The following is a 17,456-nucleotide window of genomic DNA, read 5'->3' on the forward strand; positions in this document are numbered from 1 at the left end:
TTTAGTGCTATGTATTTAAATGTGTGTAGCCATCCCTGGGATCAGTGCTGCATAAGAAATGAGAAAAACAGTACCATGTTGTGAATTCCAGTTGTGTTTTGAAGCAGAAGACATAGACAGTAGTTCAGTGGAAGCAACTGCTTTAGCAGGGCTTATTTAGATGTACTTTGTTTAGCCCCAGAACGAGGTCTTAGTTTGTTCAGCCCTTTGTCTGACGTTAGCTTTGGTTTCGGAATCAATGTCCAACTATCCTGGGCCTCAAATCCATGCTGAAGATGAAATCATTTGTTGGTACTGCCTCCTGTTCAAAGTCTCACAAATGGGCACACACACACCTATGAAAACCATTCCCATCTTACAACCTCCAGTTTCTACGCCTTTTTGTTGAACAGTACCGTTACAAGAAGCTCCTGAAGATGTTCTGCTTTTAGAAGAGTCACTTCGGAGGCTGGGGAGTTGCCCCAGCAGCAGCAAGTAGCGGGGCACGGCCACACCGGTGCCTCCGTCACCCTCCGGGTCACCTCAGGCCGCACAACCCAACCCAACGCCGCGGAACCGGCGCTGCCCCCGCCAAACCCTGCTGAGGGGAGAGGGGCGGGTGCCAACGGGGGCCGCCGAGGGGTAAAGCTCGGGGGGGCTCAAGCGTGGCTAACGGTCAGTGCGTGCCCGGTCCTTGGAGCACCGCGCCTGGTCTCGCCATGGCCGGAGTCCTGGAGTCGGTGGAGTCGTGCCTGGAGCGGCACCTCCCGCCCGAGGAGCTCGCCGAGGTGAAGCGGATCCTGTACGGCGGAGAGGCGAGGTGCGCTGCCTCCCGCCCCGCGGCCCGGCCCGCCTGCCCCCTCCACAGGGGGCTGCTTAGGCCGGGATGAGGGGAGAGGAGTGAGTGTGAGGAGGGGTACACAGGGCTGGGCTGAAGGGAGGAAGAAGGGTAGGGCCTGTGGTGGTTGTGGAGAGGTAAGTGGGATGGTTGTGGAGGTAAGCCAGCTTTGGGAAGCTGGGTGATACAGAGGTCCTGTGAAAAGGTGGCTGACAGGAATGAGAGACCTGAGGGGGATCTGGGCGGTTTGGGGTGAGGGAGCTGGAAAAGCAGGGATCTATCATGAGGAAAGTATGTTAGAGGGAAAGTGTTTATAATCCGGGGGTGGTGGATGGAGGTTTGTACATACGTGTGCCTTGATTTCTGTAGCAAGGTATTATTAATGTCTGGAACTGATGTTTACAGAGGAGGACAGTGGGAGTCTGCTGCCATGGAGGAGAGCAGTGGGATTTGCACATGACCTGGCTGCTGTCTGATACTACCCCTGTACTTGGGAAGTATCAGACAGTGTTTGGGGCATGGAGCTCGGGTGTCTCTGAGAGGCAGAGTGCATTTGTGATCCTTTTAGTTAACTGCATCTCATCATGAGAGGTTTTTGTTTCCTGTTCCATTCAGAAAACTTTGTTTGCCAGCTGCTGCTCTATCAGCTGCTCAGGAAAGAGATTTTGAGCTGCAGGGCTATGGATTTGATGCTGAACCAGAGCAATTGAGAAGGCCACGTATTGTTCGAGTGGGACTGATACAGAATAAAATTCCACTGCCCACAGACACAGCAGTGTCAGTCCAGGTACATAAACTGGGATCTGGGCTGTTTGTGTGTAACTCGTGCTCTACTGGATTGAGGCATAGCACACTGTTTGATATTAGAAACTCCATTGTGAAGCATCTGGTGGTTGTCTGGCAATAGGGGACCTGTCACTGTTTTAATACAGCATACTCTAAAATTAAAATGACACGTTCAGTTTTAACATTTCTCAGAAATATCTGAGAACATTGCAACATTGTGTTGCATTCACTTAGTGAATTCCTCCCCCCCACCCCGTTTGCAGTGTTTCCAACGCTAAATATTTAGTCACTGATTTTGTACGTGAAAATCCTTTGCCTCTAAAATGAAACAGAAGATGATTTACCCAAAATCAAACCATGGAAGCACAGGTGCAGCTCTTGTTTTAACTGAGAAATGTTCCAATTACAGGAAAATCTATTAGGGTAAACACAGATTAATATAGCTGTGTTCATGATTCTTTGTACAGCAGTAAATAAAATCTTACTACAACATGACCATCATTTATCATCATCTTGGACACAAAAGCACTGAGGTGACACATGTAGAGAAATAGCCTCCTAAAAGTAGCTTGTAAAAAGTGAAAGAAAATACCCTATTTCTAAAATCTCCTGGAGCAGTAGTTTTATACAGTGACAGGACAGAATATTGCTGAAGTAATTTCTTTTGGAAAGATTACCTGTCTCAGATGCAAATAATTAATTCAGTAAATGGATCGAGTTTGTGGATTCTTTGTAGCATCAGTTGAAAGATTACCAGTTCTATTCATGATTTTACCTTCTAAATAACTAGTTAACTATTTCTGTAAATCAGTGTACAGTTGTTGAGTTCATAGGTCACTGTTGACTTTTTTTATTGACAGCTGAAAGTACCAATGCAAAGGGGTACACCTATGCTTTTATTTAAGTAGAATACTTAAGAAAAAAGTACTTTGAAACAATATTTTCTGACTAATTAATAAATGCTTTGATGTTTTTTCTCAGCAATAATCTGCTTCGGTTTTATGACAGAGGGATTTAGAAAATAGATCAGAGTTAATAACTCAGAGAGTGTCCAAGATCCATAAGGGTGGGCAGGATTTGGAGATAACGAAGGAAATACTGTCCTTATGTCACATTTTAAGATTATGAATATTTGACTTTGAATTTGTATTTACTTAACATCATTCTGTAGATTGTTTACAATGAGCAGCAACATTTTTTTGCTGATTTTGTTACAATTTTTTGCTATTTGCAGATCAGTAAGCAATGAAGTGCCATATATTTAAATGTTGTAACCGTAGAATTAGAATTCCATTGGATTGCTTTCTCTATTTTCAGCATCTAAATGCTTTTAAAAACCTAACTCTATTATCAGTGTTCAAAAATGGTAACTTCTTGTGTTATTCCCCCTGAAAGCAATGAGACTAAGTATGGAAAAACATAAATTCAGTGTGAACAAAACCTGTAAACCCAGGCTGTTAATATACAAATGAATTAGAATATACAACATTTTTTATAGCATGACATTTCTCACAATCAGGTGGCTGCATTGCACAGACGAATTGCAGAGATTGTGGAAGTAGCTGCAAAATCCGGGGTCAACATAGTTTGCTTCCAGGAGGCTTGGAGTGAGTATTTTCTGTGATTTCTTCTAGATTTTCAGAGGTCAAGTTCCTTCTATTTTAACACATATCCTGTACTAGAAGTATGGTTTTTAAATAAACAGTAGAGATCTTCCAAGATAGAACAGCTCACTGATTTACTTTCTAAAGGAAAACCCGAAGAGTCTTAGTTAGCAGAACTGTGTGGAAGATGCTATAGTGAAGTCTGTTATATTGAAGACTGGTGTGTGCTCCAACAGTGATATTTCTGGATGTGCTTGTTTTTCATGTGATCTTTCATGATCCTTTCCTCTTTTTTTTCTTTCATTTTCCTAAAATGTTTGTTTTTTCTCTAGACAGGTAGTAAGAAAATTCAGTTTTAATGAAGATGCAGTCTTTGAGGTTGAATAGAGGCAAAAACCAAACTGAAGGCTGATAAAATATTTGTGAAAACAGGTTATTCACAGAAAGTGTACAGTAGTGACTAGGGCATATTTTGTATTTTTACCTCTAGTAAGGCTTCACTAAGTGCATTCTTTCTCTTCTGCTTTGCTCTGTTGAGGCCCAAAATTCCTTGTCCTTGTTTAAAATATTTTAAATAGCTTTTGCCTTGAAACAAAGAAAACAGTTGAATCCTTCTTAACTTATTTTGTCTGTATTTATACAAGCAGTGTGTATTTCTTGAGTGACATGAACTCTCCTGTCCATTTTGTCTTGCGTTGCTGTTTTGTAGCCATGCCCTTTGCTTTCTGTACAAGAGAGAAGCTTCCTTGGACTGAATTTGCTGAGTCAGCAGAAGATGGGCCAACAACAAAATTCTGTCAGGAGGTAAAAAACCAATAATGCAAAGAAACCCCAGTGAAGCCTCCAGCCCAAACCTGCCACTGATGAGCATGGATTTCTTCTTTGTGTACTGGTCTTGTACCACTGAGGAAACTGAAATAATAAAAATTTTAACTTGCTTGACAAACATTATGATAGTGAATAAGGTAGAAATGGACAACAGCTGTGCCCAATATTTAGATTTTAAGCTATTTGCCTTTATAGACTACCTTTTGCCATGGAAGGCATTTGACGCTGCCCTTTTAACTGTGCCTGAATTTTCAAGGGAGGGACCTTTCTTCGTATAAACATTTTTAATTTCCATTTCAGTGTAAAAGCTCTTTCTTGCCTAGAATAGTTAAGCATTAAGCAATGCTTGTACAAAGGTGTGAGAATAGCCAGGCTTTTCTAAACAGGGAACACTTTCACACAAATCTTTGAATCTCCCTGTGAAATGACACCAAATGTAAGAGACTTTTTATGGACTCAAGGAGATTTGTTATTGTCTGGCTTTTATTTTTCCAGAGACTATTTGCTGTAAGCTTGGCAGAGTTTATTTTTGGTTTTTAACAATTTTTTTAAAAATAAGGAATTTCAATTATTTTACAAGTGGCTGAAACAACAGAAGACTCTTTTGATGTCAAATTTGCCCAGATATGCACTGACCTATTAAGTTTTTGTAGACAGCATATTATCTTTAATCTGATCTAGGCAAGTACATGTTGCTTCTCACTGTGGAATTAATGACACTGGGGAAGTGTGGATAAATGAGTGATTTGAGGGAAAAGAAGTTGCTCTATTTCTCAACTTATATCTGTGTTATTTAACATTTTACTTTTGTTTTAATAACTGTTTTCAGCTAGCTGTGGTGTCTTTCACCAGGCAGAAGAATGGGATGGGATCTGTCTCTTCCTATACCTGTGACTAGATAGAAGTCAGCTCTGTAGTTTGACCATTGCTGTTAGAATGCTTTTTCCTGTTGGTATCTTGCATTTCTAGTTGAAGGATTCAGGGGAAAGGCTCTCTGTGATGTATCCATGTTTGCTGAAGAAACTGTGTTGATGTGGGCATGCCAGTGCAAGTTAAGCATTAGCCCTTGGTAACTCTCTGGGTAATGGACCAGATGAAAACTTTTTTTAATCCTTCTTTATGAACAAAATGTGAATATACTTCAGGCTTGTGAATAATAGAATTGTGTTCATTTGTGTAGCTGGCAAAGAAGTACAATATGGTTGTGATATCTCCAATCCTGGAGCGAGATGAAACACACGGGGGAACTCTGTGGAATACTGCAGTGGTCATTTCTAGTTCTGGAGCTGTCCTTGGCAAAAGTAGAAAAAATCACATTCCAAGGGTTGGAGATTTCAATGAGGTAAGATGTGATTCTCAAGCTAGTCTTACCTTGCAGCTTTTGTTCATGTCAGTGTTATGTTCTGTCAGAGTCAGGTGGGCAGCAAATGGAATGTATTTCTAGAAAATGTGTTTCAATATGTGTTAAATTTGTTTTGGGTTTTTTTTTTTCCAGGTGAAATTATGGTAAGTTAATTTATCAGTAGCAGAGAGTGATGGCTCTTAAAGGACAAATAACACTGAATCTTTGTTAGGTACGGTTCTTTGGCCTAATGGAAACTATGGAAGTATCAAGGAACTTTAAAACAAAGTTCGTAGTCACAACTTTGCTGTGTTAGTTGTGCATGATTGGCTTAGATGGTTTTTGCATGTGTGCATGTTGAACTTATTTTGCTTTGGAGGGCAGTTGTTTCATGGTTCGGGTGTAAGCATTAAGATCTTGATCTCTGTTTCTCTGTGAGGTTGTCTTGGAAATGACAGTTACTTTGCTTATGTTTCTTTGAGCAGAATCCCTTAATTCATCATTCTTCTGACTGAATAGCTAGTTTATGTCCTCTTCTGTTTACTAATCACATTACTTCCACTGAAGCAGTTTTTAGGCTGTCCTCCAGAATCAGCTTCAGAAGCTGAACTAGTAGCAAAGGCAATGTCAGAGGAAAACTGGTAGATCTGAAATGTGTTTATCCATCCATGGACCTATCACAAGAAGAAAGATGGGGTTTAAAAATTAACTGAAGTCTAAAAATACATTGTCTTACCTAACTGAATCTCTCCTTGTCAGCTAAAGTGAGTTATTAACAGAGGCATTGCTTCTAAGCACTGGGGTTTGTAATATACCTGCAGTTGCTTTTGTTCCCTGTCTAAATGCCCCAGTCAAGATGACACTTCAGAATCCAAACTGCATTTTTATTTTTTTTTTTAAAAGTTTTTTGGTGTCTTGAAACTTCGTGTTCAAAGGCCAGTGGCAGTTCTGACCTGGTCTCCCACATCTGATCAGACTGGTTTGTGTTTCTTCAGAGGAGGCTGTTAATAGGTTTCTACACAACAGATTTCTGGCACAGGCCTGTCAGTCACCAGTGTTGACTCCTATGTTTAACAATTATTTTTGTTATTTAATATTATTTTATCAGCTTTGTCTTTTAGCTAGCAAAACAGTAACCAACAAACCCATATGAAATACAAGCCCTAATAAAAATGAATTTTGGTTAGTTTCCACATTCTAGATTTGTTCCTTTTGTAATCAAACAAAAAAATACATTCCTGTTCTCTTGCTAAAATATGATGTCCTACTGTTCTGTGGAGCATCAACAGACTACAAGAAAGTTCCTTGTTTCCAGGTATTAAACTGTAATGAAATGCACCTAAAAATATTCTTGTAGAGTTTCATTGAAAGTTTTGCATGATTTGTAAAGGCAGTTAGTTCTTATAATCCTAAATGCCAGAGTTACCACAATATTACATCTGTATATCTTTCAGGTATACTATAATGATTTGACATTTCTTGTTGTACCTATCTTATAGAAACGAGTAGTGTTTACCTAAAACAGCATTGTCTTTTTAGCTAGTTTTGTTAGCAAAGCATTGTCCACTCTTCTGAGCTGAGCAATTCTGATAAAGGGATTTTAGAAACCACGAAGGCTACAGGGAAGGATTATGCTCATCTCTGTGATTTTAATGTTGTTTTCTCTATCAACAAAGTGTTGAATTTGAAATGATTTTTTGTGGATTGTCTCTCTAGAACAGGTAGGGAAAGGAGCCTTGTTAGAATTATCCTTGCTGAACTGGTGAGAATGAAATGAAAAGTGGAATGAGATGGGTCTGTGACCTGTTCAGCCATGTGTGGTATGGCATAGAAATAAACAAAAATCTGTCCTTCTTGAGACATCAGTTGATTGTTGTGGAGATGAGCAGCATCTTGTGACCTCTGGTGAACAACAGATAAGAACTGATAAATCCCCTGAAGCAGCGGCATTCTTGTTTTCCTTCTCCCATTTTAATAAAATAAAACTGAGAATAGAAAAAAAGGGAATATAGTCAATTAGCAGAATTGTTTTGAAAAAGGATTGTGTGAGTGCCCACCCTGTGCTGTCTATAGACATGAATGGAGGTAAAATCAGTGCCCAAGAGACTGCAATTTCATGACACCTGATAATGAGTAAGAAACACGAGATGTCACTTTTACTGGGCACACTGACCCTCTAGTCTTTGGTTTCAGAAGATGACTCCTGTGTATCTATCATGCCATTCCTGTACACTTGCACGAAGCCCTAGTTTGTTCTTCAGCTGTAGCTGCACTTGCTCTAGGCTTGCTTCCTTCAAGACCGATGCAGTGGTTGTTACAATAGACAGATGGTTTCAATAAAAAGGGAATTGGTTATAAACACATCTCTCCAATGTGATAAGAGACATGCCCCACTGGGTCAGGCAGGTGGATTGTGTACCTTGCCCATCTCTTGAGATCATCACAAAAAAGGCAGTACCGGGAATAAGTCTGGACACTGTGACTTGTGTACTCCTTCAGTATGCACAGTCATTGTTTTAGGGATTTTGAGTGACATGTTCCTGTCTATTTCATTTCTTATCAGTATCTTTGTCTAATCCCTTCTGGTGATAATACCTGCTTTCACAAAGAAGCACATTTCAGAAGTACATTGCCTGTTGCACGAAAAGAAAGTTACTTTGGTTGAAAATAGCTGTAAGAGTGTTATTTTAGTGAATACACACTACTCATGCTGCTGCTTTGGGCTGTCTGTGTTCATCTTATCCACTGCCTATGTAATTTTTTAAATCTTACTCGTTATATCACCGTCAGCCTTCAATCTGCAGATTGAAGAGGCTTTTTAGTAGCTCCTCAGAAGAGACCTGCCCCATCCCCTTCAGCTGACTTTGCTTATTCCATCTCTATTATATCCTTATTGAGATGCAGACAGCAGAATTGCCTGGAGTACTCAAGCCATGGGCACACTAAATTTTTATAAACCAGCAAAACAATGCTTTTGGTTACGTTTTAGTACACCTCCTGCTGATGTCCCAGGTTACTTGGGTTTTTGGCTACCACTGAGCAGGCGACTGTCAGTGATGCCACATGTACCCTTTTCTTGTATCTGGGAATAACCACTTCTGCCCATTTCATTTAGAAGACTTCTGTGAATGTTTGTCTCTCCTGATAGCTGTTAACTGCCCTGTCCTTCTCTTCCCCAGTGCCTTTTATAGGAACCAGTGCATTCCTAACTGTTTAAAAATGTTTGATAAGATAAAAGTTCACAGCATATGGTAAATGGGATCTTTTCAGCCAACAGTTGGCACCAGTTTATTTGAGGAGTGTTCTGTAGTTTTATCTTGTGATTTTCCTGGTGGTTATTTCAAGCCCTCTGTCTGTTCAGAGCAATAGCCATATAGGAGGTTTAAATAATGAATCTTGGCTATACACTGCTATTTCCTTATAGCATTCATAAACATATTGCATGTCATTGCATAGCAGGTGAATGTAAAAGAATGAATGTGTTCCTGAAGGAATGTGAGGGAATGAATGAACATGTCCTTTAAATGGTGTTCATCATCTCTGTCTTACCAGAATCAAAGGATCATTATGTCTGCGGAAAATTTTCTCATGTGGTGAAAGTACTAGGAGAGGTGCTTACAGTTAGAGCATTTGTGAATGTCTCTTAAGCTTCTGTAGAAAGTTCTAGCATTAGTAGAAGCATTTATGTCAAAATCAGGACAGTGCTTAGGTGTAGTTTGAGTGAAGGGAAACAGGGGCTTGAATTCGATCTCAGCAACTGAAGAGAGCCACTTTTTGCTATATACCCATTACAGTGCAGCTGTGTACTAAGTGGAAGGTGTTGTCTCTCATTGCTTAATTACTTGAACCTGATAATCAGAAATTGCAAGTGTCAAAGCAATGTTGGAGGTGGTAGTTTTCACTTTTTTAAGAAGTCTGCCTTGTTTTTTTGTCTGTAGTCTACTTACTATATGGAAGGAAATACAGGACACCCAGTGTTTCAGACTCAGTTTGGAACAATTGCTGTGAATATCTGCTATGGACGCCATCACCCTCTGAATTGGCTCATGTTTAGTATGAATGGAGCAGAGATCATCTTTAACCCTTCAGCCACTGTTGGAAAGCTCAGGTAAAATACAAACTGATTTAGGCTGTTTCACACTTTCTCAGTTAACTGAACCTCCAAGTCACTTGCTGTGTCCTCACAGCCATCTTGCCTAAGGTCTTGGATCTGGAGGTGTAGCCTCTTTGTTTTGCCTTCATGAAGCAATCTGCATTCATCTCCACGTGGAATTTTGGGCTACCAGTCTGCTCACAGTCACTGATTCTCTTCCAGAACTTTAGTTGTACATCTGCACGTCTTTTGTCTCAGAGACAGAGTTAAGCAGCATCCAGCTGCTCTTCTGAAAATTAATGAGAGTTTACTTAGATTATTTATGTCATATTTTTACTTTACGACAGGCAGTAGTAATTTGCATTCAGGCTTAGTTTGCCAGCTTGCATTGGCCACCTAGGAGCTGATAAGTATGGTGTCAAATTGCCAAGCTTTTCTCAAAAACTATTTTTTAATAACTGTTGGCAATTTTGTGATTATCAGCCCTCTTGAACCAGACTGAACTAGTGTAAACTGTTTCCCTTGAGATTAATCTTCTGGAGATTGACATTAATTGCACTCTACTGACTTGATTTCCTAAAAGCAAAAAGAAAACTAGCTCAGTGAACTAAGAAAATACACTTCTTAGCTAGCCCATAATGATTAATTTGGGGATTAGATCTTGAATATTCTCTGCCTCTTATTAGCATTAGTCACATTTGAATGTGCCATGCTTCCAAAGCATTGCCTGACACAGGCTGTGCATTGCTTGGGATATAAGGTGATGCAAAATAACTGCATTGCTTCAAGGCTGGCAGGAGAGCTTTCTTTAGGTACAAACCTGGTAGAAACGGGCTCAGTGGTTTTTTACACCACTGCTCTAGACAAAATCACCATGCCTTCCTTTCATTCTCATTGTATTCTGGCCTTTGCTATTCTACTCAATACTTTAAAATTCAAATTAGACTATTTATAAATTGAGATGTGGGATTCCAGAATGTGTCTGCACATCAGCTTAGCACACGATGGAACAGCTATGCCTTTTCTTGTCGTTTTGGTTAGGGGTTATGGGGAGAATTGTTTTGTTCTTTTCCCTGGTACAGTAGGCTCTGAGAAGTAATTCAGTCATGTGTGGTGTTTATATATATACAGCTGAGGAAGTGATGGTAATTTATGCTTAATTCTAAGTATTTTTAACCCTTTTCAGCATAAGTGGTTAGCTTTGTTATGGGGGAAGGAGAAGTCTGGCTTTGCAAGTTCCTTGGAACAAAAACATTTCCTTTGTGAGTTAAAAAAACACCATATTTTAGGCCAGCTGAACTGTTTTTTAGTTTCCAGCTCCAAAGATAAGTTTTAGGAAGCTAACAGGAGTATATTTCATTGTTACTGAAGATATTGGAATATAAAGTATAATATCCAGTAGGAAAAGAAACCAACAAAACAGCCCCCCACACATATTCATCTTTTATAATGCTAAAAGTTCTTTCTCATTTCTCTCTCCCTTCAGCTAAGCTTGTGTGCTTCACCTAATTACAGAATAGGTTCATTTTTATTTCTTTAAACTTAGATGAATAGATTTCTTTGGTGTCAGCTGTGTAAACCTTAATGTATTAAATGTTCAGGCAATACAGACTTGCTCACTGGGTATGCAAAACAGTAGCAGAGTTAGAAATGTAAGAGGAGTATCTTCTTTTTATTCCATTTTCTGTTTCTTCAAGCTTCCCCCAATCCTTTTGCTTTTCGTGTTTAATGTAAATTTGGAGTTTTCATGGTCATAGAATATTAATCCATTTTTTATTTTGCTGACCAGTTAGAAAGTTCTAAGGATGGTGAGCATTCATAATAGGGTAGAAATGGTGAAAAATATATTAAAGGCATACAATTTTCATACCTACAGCTAGTTCTGATGCAGAGAACCATGTGTTTACAAACCTGGAGGGTAGAACTGCAGGTTAGATTCTGTCATTCAAACTGCCTTTAATATTTTGTGGTATAGAAGATATTTTATGTGTTTATATAAATGTTGGGAAATGTCCTTTGAAAAGAGTTGAATACACAATGCTTTTGAGTCATTTATGTCAGTACTAGAATATTTGTGATGTTTGTCCACTTGTAGCCCATTAACAGGAGAGCGAACAGAAATTACCTTGTTGTCACACAGCACTTCATCAGTGTTTCACGTTTTCCAAATTAGTAGCTTTCACTTGATGGTTTTTAAGCACAATTTTTTTACTGCAGAAGGAGTATTTGATGTAAAAACTGTCTCTGGGGTTGCTTCTTGGCTATACCTTTTTTTTTTCTGTCTCTTTTCTGTGAAATTGTAATGTTCTGGAGCTTTTCAATGAAATCCCTTTTTCTTAGAAGAGCTGGCTGCCAGACTCAAAGCAATTGAGAGAAGAGGCAATAAACCAAGTCCTTGCAATCAGTCCAGTGCCCAGCTCTTAAGATTCTTGAGTCTGACCAGGAGATTAATGAGTCAGATGCTTGCAACCTTGTCTTGGTATTCAGAATCTGGCAGGTACAAGCTGTCACAGGAGTGTACAAATTATATCACCTTTGTTTTGGAGCTCTGAGTACTTCCAGACATCCTATTAACCAGTATGATCACTGTGTATCAAATTAACAAAAAGAAGATTTCTTTCATTTTAAAACATTAATCAGAATTGAAATCTCCTTTGGAAAAGAGGGTTTTTTTCCTTCCTTTGATTTTTTAATTTTAGTTATTCCTCCCTCTTTTTTTTTTTTTTTGCCCCTATTCTTTGCTACAAAAGCCTCTCCTTGACTGGGGAAAAAAGGATGTGACTTGTATGAATCTTGCAGCTTTGCTGCAGAATTATGTTTAGTATATTGAAAGTTAATGGAATATGAAAGCAGATGTGTAAGTCCTTTGCGTAATTCAGAATGTAAAACATTTTACACTTTTAATTGCTTTGAAAGTCTTGAGCTGTGTTAAATTTTATTTTTTTTTCTATGACAAAACCATATTTACTGGATTATCAGGTAGAATTTCTTAAACTTGTATTTGAGCAGAAAATAATTGTGGTTGTAAGACCAAGATCAGTCTTCGTAGGTAACTTTGACCTTTTTTGTCAGAAAATGTAGTGTGAGACTGTCACAATCTGAATTCAGCACTGCGGTAGCGAGTAGTGAATACCTGCCTGCTTTTGTGTGTTGCAGTGAGTCAATGTGGCCAGTCGAAGCAAGAAATGCTGCTATAGCTAATCACTGTTTTACCTGTCCCATCAACAGGGTAGGAACGGTGTGTATCTTCACTTTGTTATTTGATTTCATAATTTAAGTATTGTAGCATGAGTTAATTCAAGGTAATAAACTGAATAGTGCTGGAATGCATAGATTCCTCTACTGTATAACTATTGTATTATTGTTTATAATATAATTTGAAGATGGACAATGATAAAGAGATTGAGAGCTGCCTTATTGCTGGCAACCTACTTTTTGGTTGCAGCTGCTTCCTGTTCTTGAATTGCTCTCTGTAATCGGCACCCTCCCTTTTGCTAATTCTCCCAGTTTCTGTGTTGGAATAAGTATTCTTTTAGCCAAAATGATTGAAGATTAAATACATCCTCCAGTCAGTGGTACACGACTGTTTACTGTTGTACTTCTTTCTGCACTCTGAAATTCTATGTTAAAAATTAATATTGCATGTAAGAGGTCATTCTTGCCTTCAGATTAGTCCAGATACCCTCAATGTGTGTTCTTTTATAAGGCTCTGGCAAAAATCCAGACTTGTTCTTGCCATTATGTGAATACATTTACCTTCTTTTGTGATCCACAAAGATGCATTTGGTTAAATGTCTTCTCTTTTGCCTGTAAAGATAGACTTGTGAAACTGATAGGAGGCATGTTCCCCAAAGTGTATGAAAGACAGGCAGTGACACAAAAAGATCTTGCTTTCTATCTTGTCCATCTTAGAGATTAGGCCCCTCTGATGACTCCCTTTAGACAGTGCTGATAGTATGCCAGAAAAAAATCTCATGAGATTTATATAAACTTCCATACTAAATATGATAAACTAGCAAGGTTTTCTTGAGTGAAATGGAATTATACTGCCACCTACAGATTCTTCTTATTTCACAGGAGTACTACAAAAATTCCTTTACTTCTGGAGATGGTGGAAAAGGTATGTTCAGAAATCACATGCAGCAGTTGCTAGTAATTGTTAACTAGAAACAGTAGCTCTCCCACAAGCGTCTATCCCATGACAGCTATGGTAGCCAGCAAGTGTCTTACTTAAGACTGCTGTTTGATAAGCTGGAGAGAAGAAGCACTTCTTACTAAAGGCACCATGGTGTGTGGTCACCAGAAGCTGACACCTAAGGTTTCTGTATATTTTCAGAGGACGAAGCATTTTGGAGTCAATGTAGTGCTGTAGAACTGGAAGACAGAAATCCCACAAATCAGCCTGTGTTGTCACTGCATGCATGACTTCTTATTTGTAGTTGTAAGATTATTAACAGTAATAGTCCTAGACTAAATCCCCAGCCAAACTATTTTGCCCTGTTCCACAGGTTTGCTGGAAGTTAAAGAGGGTGCTCAAAGAAGAGCATGAGATTTGCATGTATCTGCTTCACTTGTATGTTTAAATACTGTAATTTGTCCTGTGGCAGCAATGACTGCTTCTGGCTTTATCCGGAGCAGACCTGAGCCTCTTTTTACCTAGTTCTGCAGGAGCTGCATGAAAAAGGTCTGTGGTATCCATTGCTTAGTGGTACAACAGATGTGGCTGATTTTTGGCACAACTGAGAGCTGTGCAATATGAAGATTTTTCCTGTGCCTCAAATCCCAGTGGTTTCACCTCTGACCTTTGTATTGACAATGGAATAGGTGGATCTTTGTCAACTGTTTTGGAAATGTATGAGTTGACAATTAGAATTCATTTAAATTCTAAATAAAAACCAATGAAAGCAATGCCTTTAGTTCAGAAACAGTAGTGGTAAGGCATAATCATACATTATTTAGAAGGCAGTGCAGGGAGTTTTCTCCTGTTAATTCAATATATGTGAAAGCTGTACTCTGCATGAAAGTAACTGCTGGTCAAAACCACAGTTATCTTAGGATCGTGCTGTGACTCTTCAGGATGATGCCTTGTTTAAAGCAAGCCAGCGAGCAACAAGAAATAGAGCCAGGTTTTATGGGACACTGCATGTTAAGTTGTATACTTACTTGCAGATGGCATTACATGCTTTTTAAAAATCTCTTTCAGCACACCATGACTTGGGCTATTTTTATGGCTCAAGTTACGTAGCTGCACCAGATGGCAGCAGGACACCAGGACTCTCTCGTGTTCGGGATGGACTTCTGGTGGTGGAGATGGATCTGAATCTTTGCAGGCAAGTCAGTGACAAATGGAATTTTAAGGTAAGCCTGCTTATAAAGCAACAAACCTACATATGATATTAGAACAAACAAGCTTTCATAATGATTTTATGATCTTGCAGTAGCCTTTTTCAACAGTCCAGGCCTTAAATTGTTGAACTAATTTAACAGGATGTTCTGGAGGCCAAAGCCACAAATGGATTCCTAAAAGGAGTAGCCAAATTCAGGGAAACTAGGCAAATAGCTTTTAAATGAAAAGGTTAGCCTTGTTTTTTGCAGTAGAGTGCCAGGAGCTCAAGGACTGTAAGGGAAGTGCATGTGGTGTCCTTAGACAAGGTATGTGGGCATTCGCGCTGGGCTGAGATGGGCCTTTGATCTGACCTAATATGGTGGATCTTTATATTCCTATAGGCCTTATTTGTCAGTTTAAATGAAAATCAGTGAAAACCAAACCCACAACAATCTTTATGCTTCTGATAACTTTCTGAATGGACACTTCTTGCACTGTTAACTCCCTGAATTTTGTGGACATGTTGAAGCCACAGAGAACTTCATCTTTAAAGCATCCTAACACACTTCTGAATTTACCTACAGCAAGTTAAGATGGCTGCAAGCTTTTCCACATGGCTTTAACAAACTTATTTATTACTATTCTTTTAATATTCTGAGGTAAAGCTCATTTGGATCAGCTTTCCCGAGGGTGTAATTTGATTTAATTTGTCCAGCAGCGCTGCTGGTTTAAGAAACTGCCACCTCAGCACTGCAATTAGCTAACCCTTCAATAGTGCCAGTACAAGCTATGTGGGGTGTCACACTGGATACTGGTTTAGTGGCATGATGGGACTTTATTTATTTTAACAAACATTTATTTTACAATGTGTGTAGTGGGTAGATGGTTGTTGTATTAGTGGAATTAAATTGTGCTGAGTGATTCCCACTGTTGTTTAACTCAGGTGTTTAGTTTTGCTTTGCCATGGAAATCTAAAGCCCTGATAGCAGAGTAGAGATTTAGTGTGTCAGGAAGCACACGGAGCATTGCTTACCACAGTGTCATAGGGGTATCTGAACAAAAGCAGTTGTATTGACTAGGAAAAACAAACAGCAAAAAAAAAAAAACACTGACCTTTGGCTGTTTTGTACGGAATTGCTTATTTTTTGTTGTGTTCAAGACTTGTGTTTTCAGCACCTTAGCTTTATGTTGATAGTGTGGATTGCTATTGTTGGTCTTTTGGCACATAAGGCACAGCTGTAGCTTTTGTTCATGTGACAGGGGCTATCTGTTTCCTTTTCCTCCCATTTGTGGCCAAGACAGAGGTAGTTCTTGATATGAGGGGAATGAGGAAGTATGAAGTCATCAGTTATCCACTGCATAAACCCCTTGATAGCAAGCAGGAACCTATTTAACCTACTCTAGTATCTGCAATTTGCATTCAATGATGCCTGAAAGGGATGTTAAGTAGAATTTCTTTGCTAAACTTACAGTAGGAAAATAGTTAAACAAGTAGCCATCATTATACTCTGGCAAGAACTAAGTAATTCAGCACTCTCACAGCCAGTGTTGTAGACTATACACTTTGGAAGAGGGTGATAGCACTACATAAAGTGCTGTATTCCAGCCTCCTAACTTACTGTATTACCCAAAGCAATGATAATATTTTGTATTATTAATGACTAAAGTAAGAGCAACCCAAATACTATCAGTGGCACATTGCTGCCAACAGTAAGTTTGCATGAGTTCATCAGTTGTCAAGGACATAATATGACAAGATAATTCCAGATACACTCCTTTGCCTTCATTGACATAACTTACTTAAAAGAGAGTATTGTTGATGCTAAGAAAGTCAGTCCACCTTTCACATTCAACTTTCATCTACCCAGGATAACCAAAATAGCCTTAAGTAACTAGTCAGCAGACATGATTGTCAGTGAAGGAGAGCTGCAAAACAGGAAGATGTTCAATTTGAAGCTGTACTTTTCAGAGTAGAAATGTACTTTTTTGGGGGGTAGAAGTATAGTTTTAGGCAACACAATGTGAGTTCTCTTAGAAAAGTATGTTAGTTTGTGCTAAGACACTGGAGGTCTTGCATTTGAGTGAATTATTTTACATTTGTGGAAAAATAAGTAATATATCATAATTTAAAAAAAAGGGTGAATGTAAATATTTTCTACTGAAGTACTTCTACAGCTCACCAAAAGAACTGAAGCTTTGGTTTTTCTTTTCCAGATGACTGGTAGATATGAAATGTATGCAGACAAGCTCACTGAAGCAGTCCAGCCTTGTTTTATACCCAACATAATCAAAGAGAGAGCATCTCATTAATGTCAAATAAACAGGTACCATTGGATGATAGCCTTACTGTGGATCACAAGCCGTTACTTTAATGTTGTAATTTTAATTTCCTGTAAACAACTTTCAAGTAGTAGAACTCAAACCTTTGTTAAGTAAAATGATTGCAAAATGGCTTCCTTGGTTCTGGTTTGCAGTTTTGGTTTTGGTGTGGGTTTTTTTTTTTCATTTACACATAAACTTTTTATTTGTTATGAGAAATATATCCAGTAGGAACACGTTGCTATAAAATGATGATGCAATTAATTCAGTATTGTTTATTGTGATATAGTTTCATGGAAATGATGCATTCAGAGATCAGAATTTTCACATAAGCTTTGCAT

The 17,456-nt window shown here is 38.8% G+C and overlaps 1 protein-coding gene across 1 annotated transcript; it reads left to right on the forward strand.

Annotated features, from left to right (window-relative positions):
• The first annotated feature begins 698 nt into the window (after positions 1-698).
• UPB1 (beta-ureidopropionase 1) lies at positions 699-17,275 on the forward strand. The gene is made up of 10 exons (XM_005147863.3): positions 699-799; positions 1,433-1,604; positions 3,123-3,210; positions 3,917-4,011; positions 5,216-5,377; positions 9,316-9,485; positions 12,627-12,708; positions 13,548-13,590; positions 14,674-14,828; positions 17,011-17,275. The coding sequence occupies exons 1-10, from the start codon at positions 699-701 to the stop codon at positions 17,104-17,106; spliced, it is 1,164 nt and encodes a 387-aa protein (XP_005147920.2). The 3' UTR covers positions 17,107-17,275.
• The last annotated feature ends 181 nt before the right edge of the window (positions 17,276-17,456 follow it).

This window comes from Melopsittacus undulatus, chromosome 12, assembly GCF_012275295.1.
Source record: "Melopsittacus undulatus isolate bMelUnd1 chromosome 12, bMelUnd1.mat.Z, whole genome shotgun sequence".
In the NCBI taxonomy this organism is placed as follows: Eukaryota; Metazoa; Chordata; class Aves; order Psittaciformes; family Psittaculidae; genus Melopsittacus; species Melopsittacus undulatus.

Bases quoted from the DNA above. Each gene is read 5' to 3' on its own strand.
- UPB1 (XM_005147863.3), top strand. From the start codon at position 699: ATGGCCGGAGTCCTGGAGTCGGTGGAGTCGTGCCTGGAGCGGCACCTC. The intron at 800-1,432 runs GTGCGCTGCCTC...TGTTCCATTCAG, and splicing joins CTGTACGGCGGAGAGGCGAG to AAAACTTTGTTTGCCAGCTG. The intron at 9,486-12,626 runs GTAAAATACAAA...TGTGTGTTGCAG, and splicing joins GCCACTGTTGGAAAGCTCAG to TGAGTCAATGTGGCCAGTCG.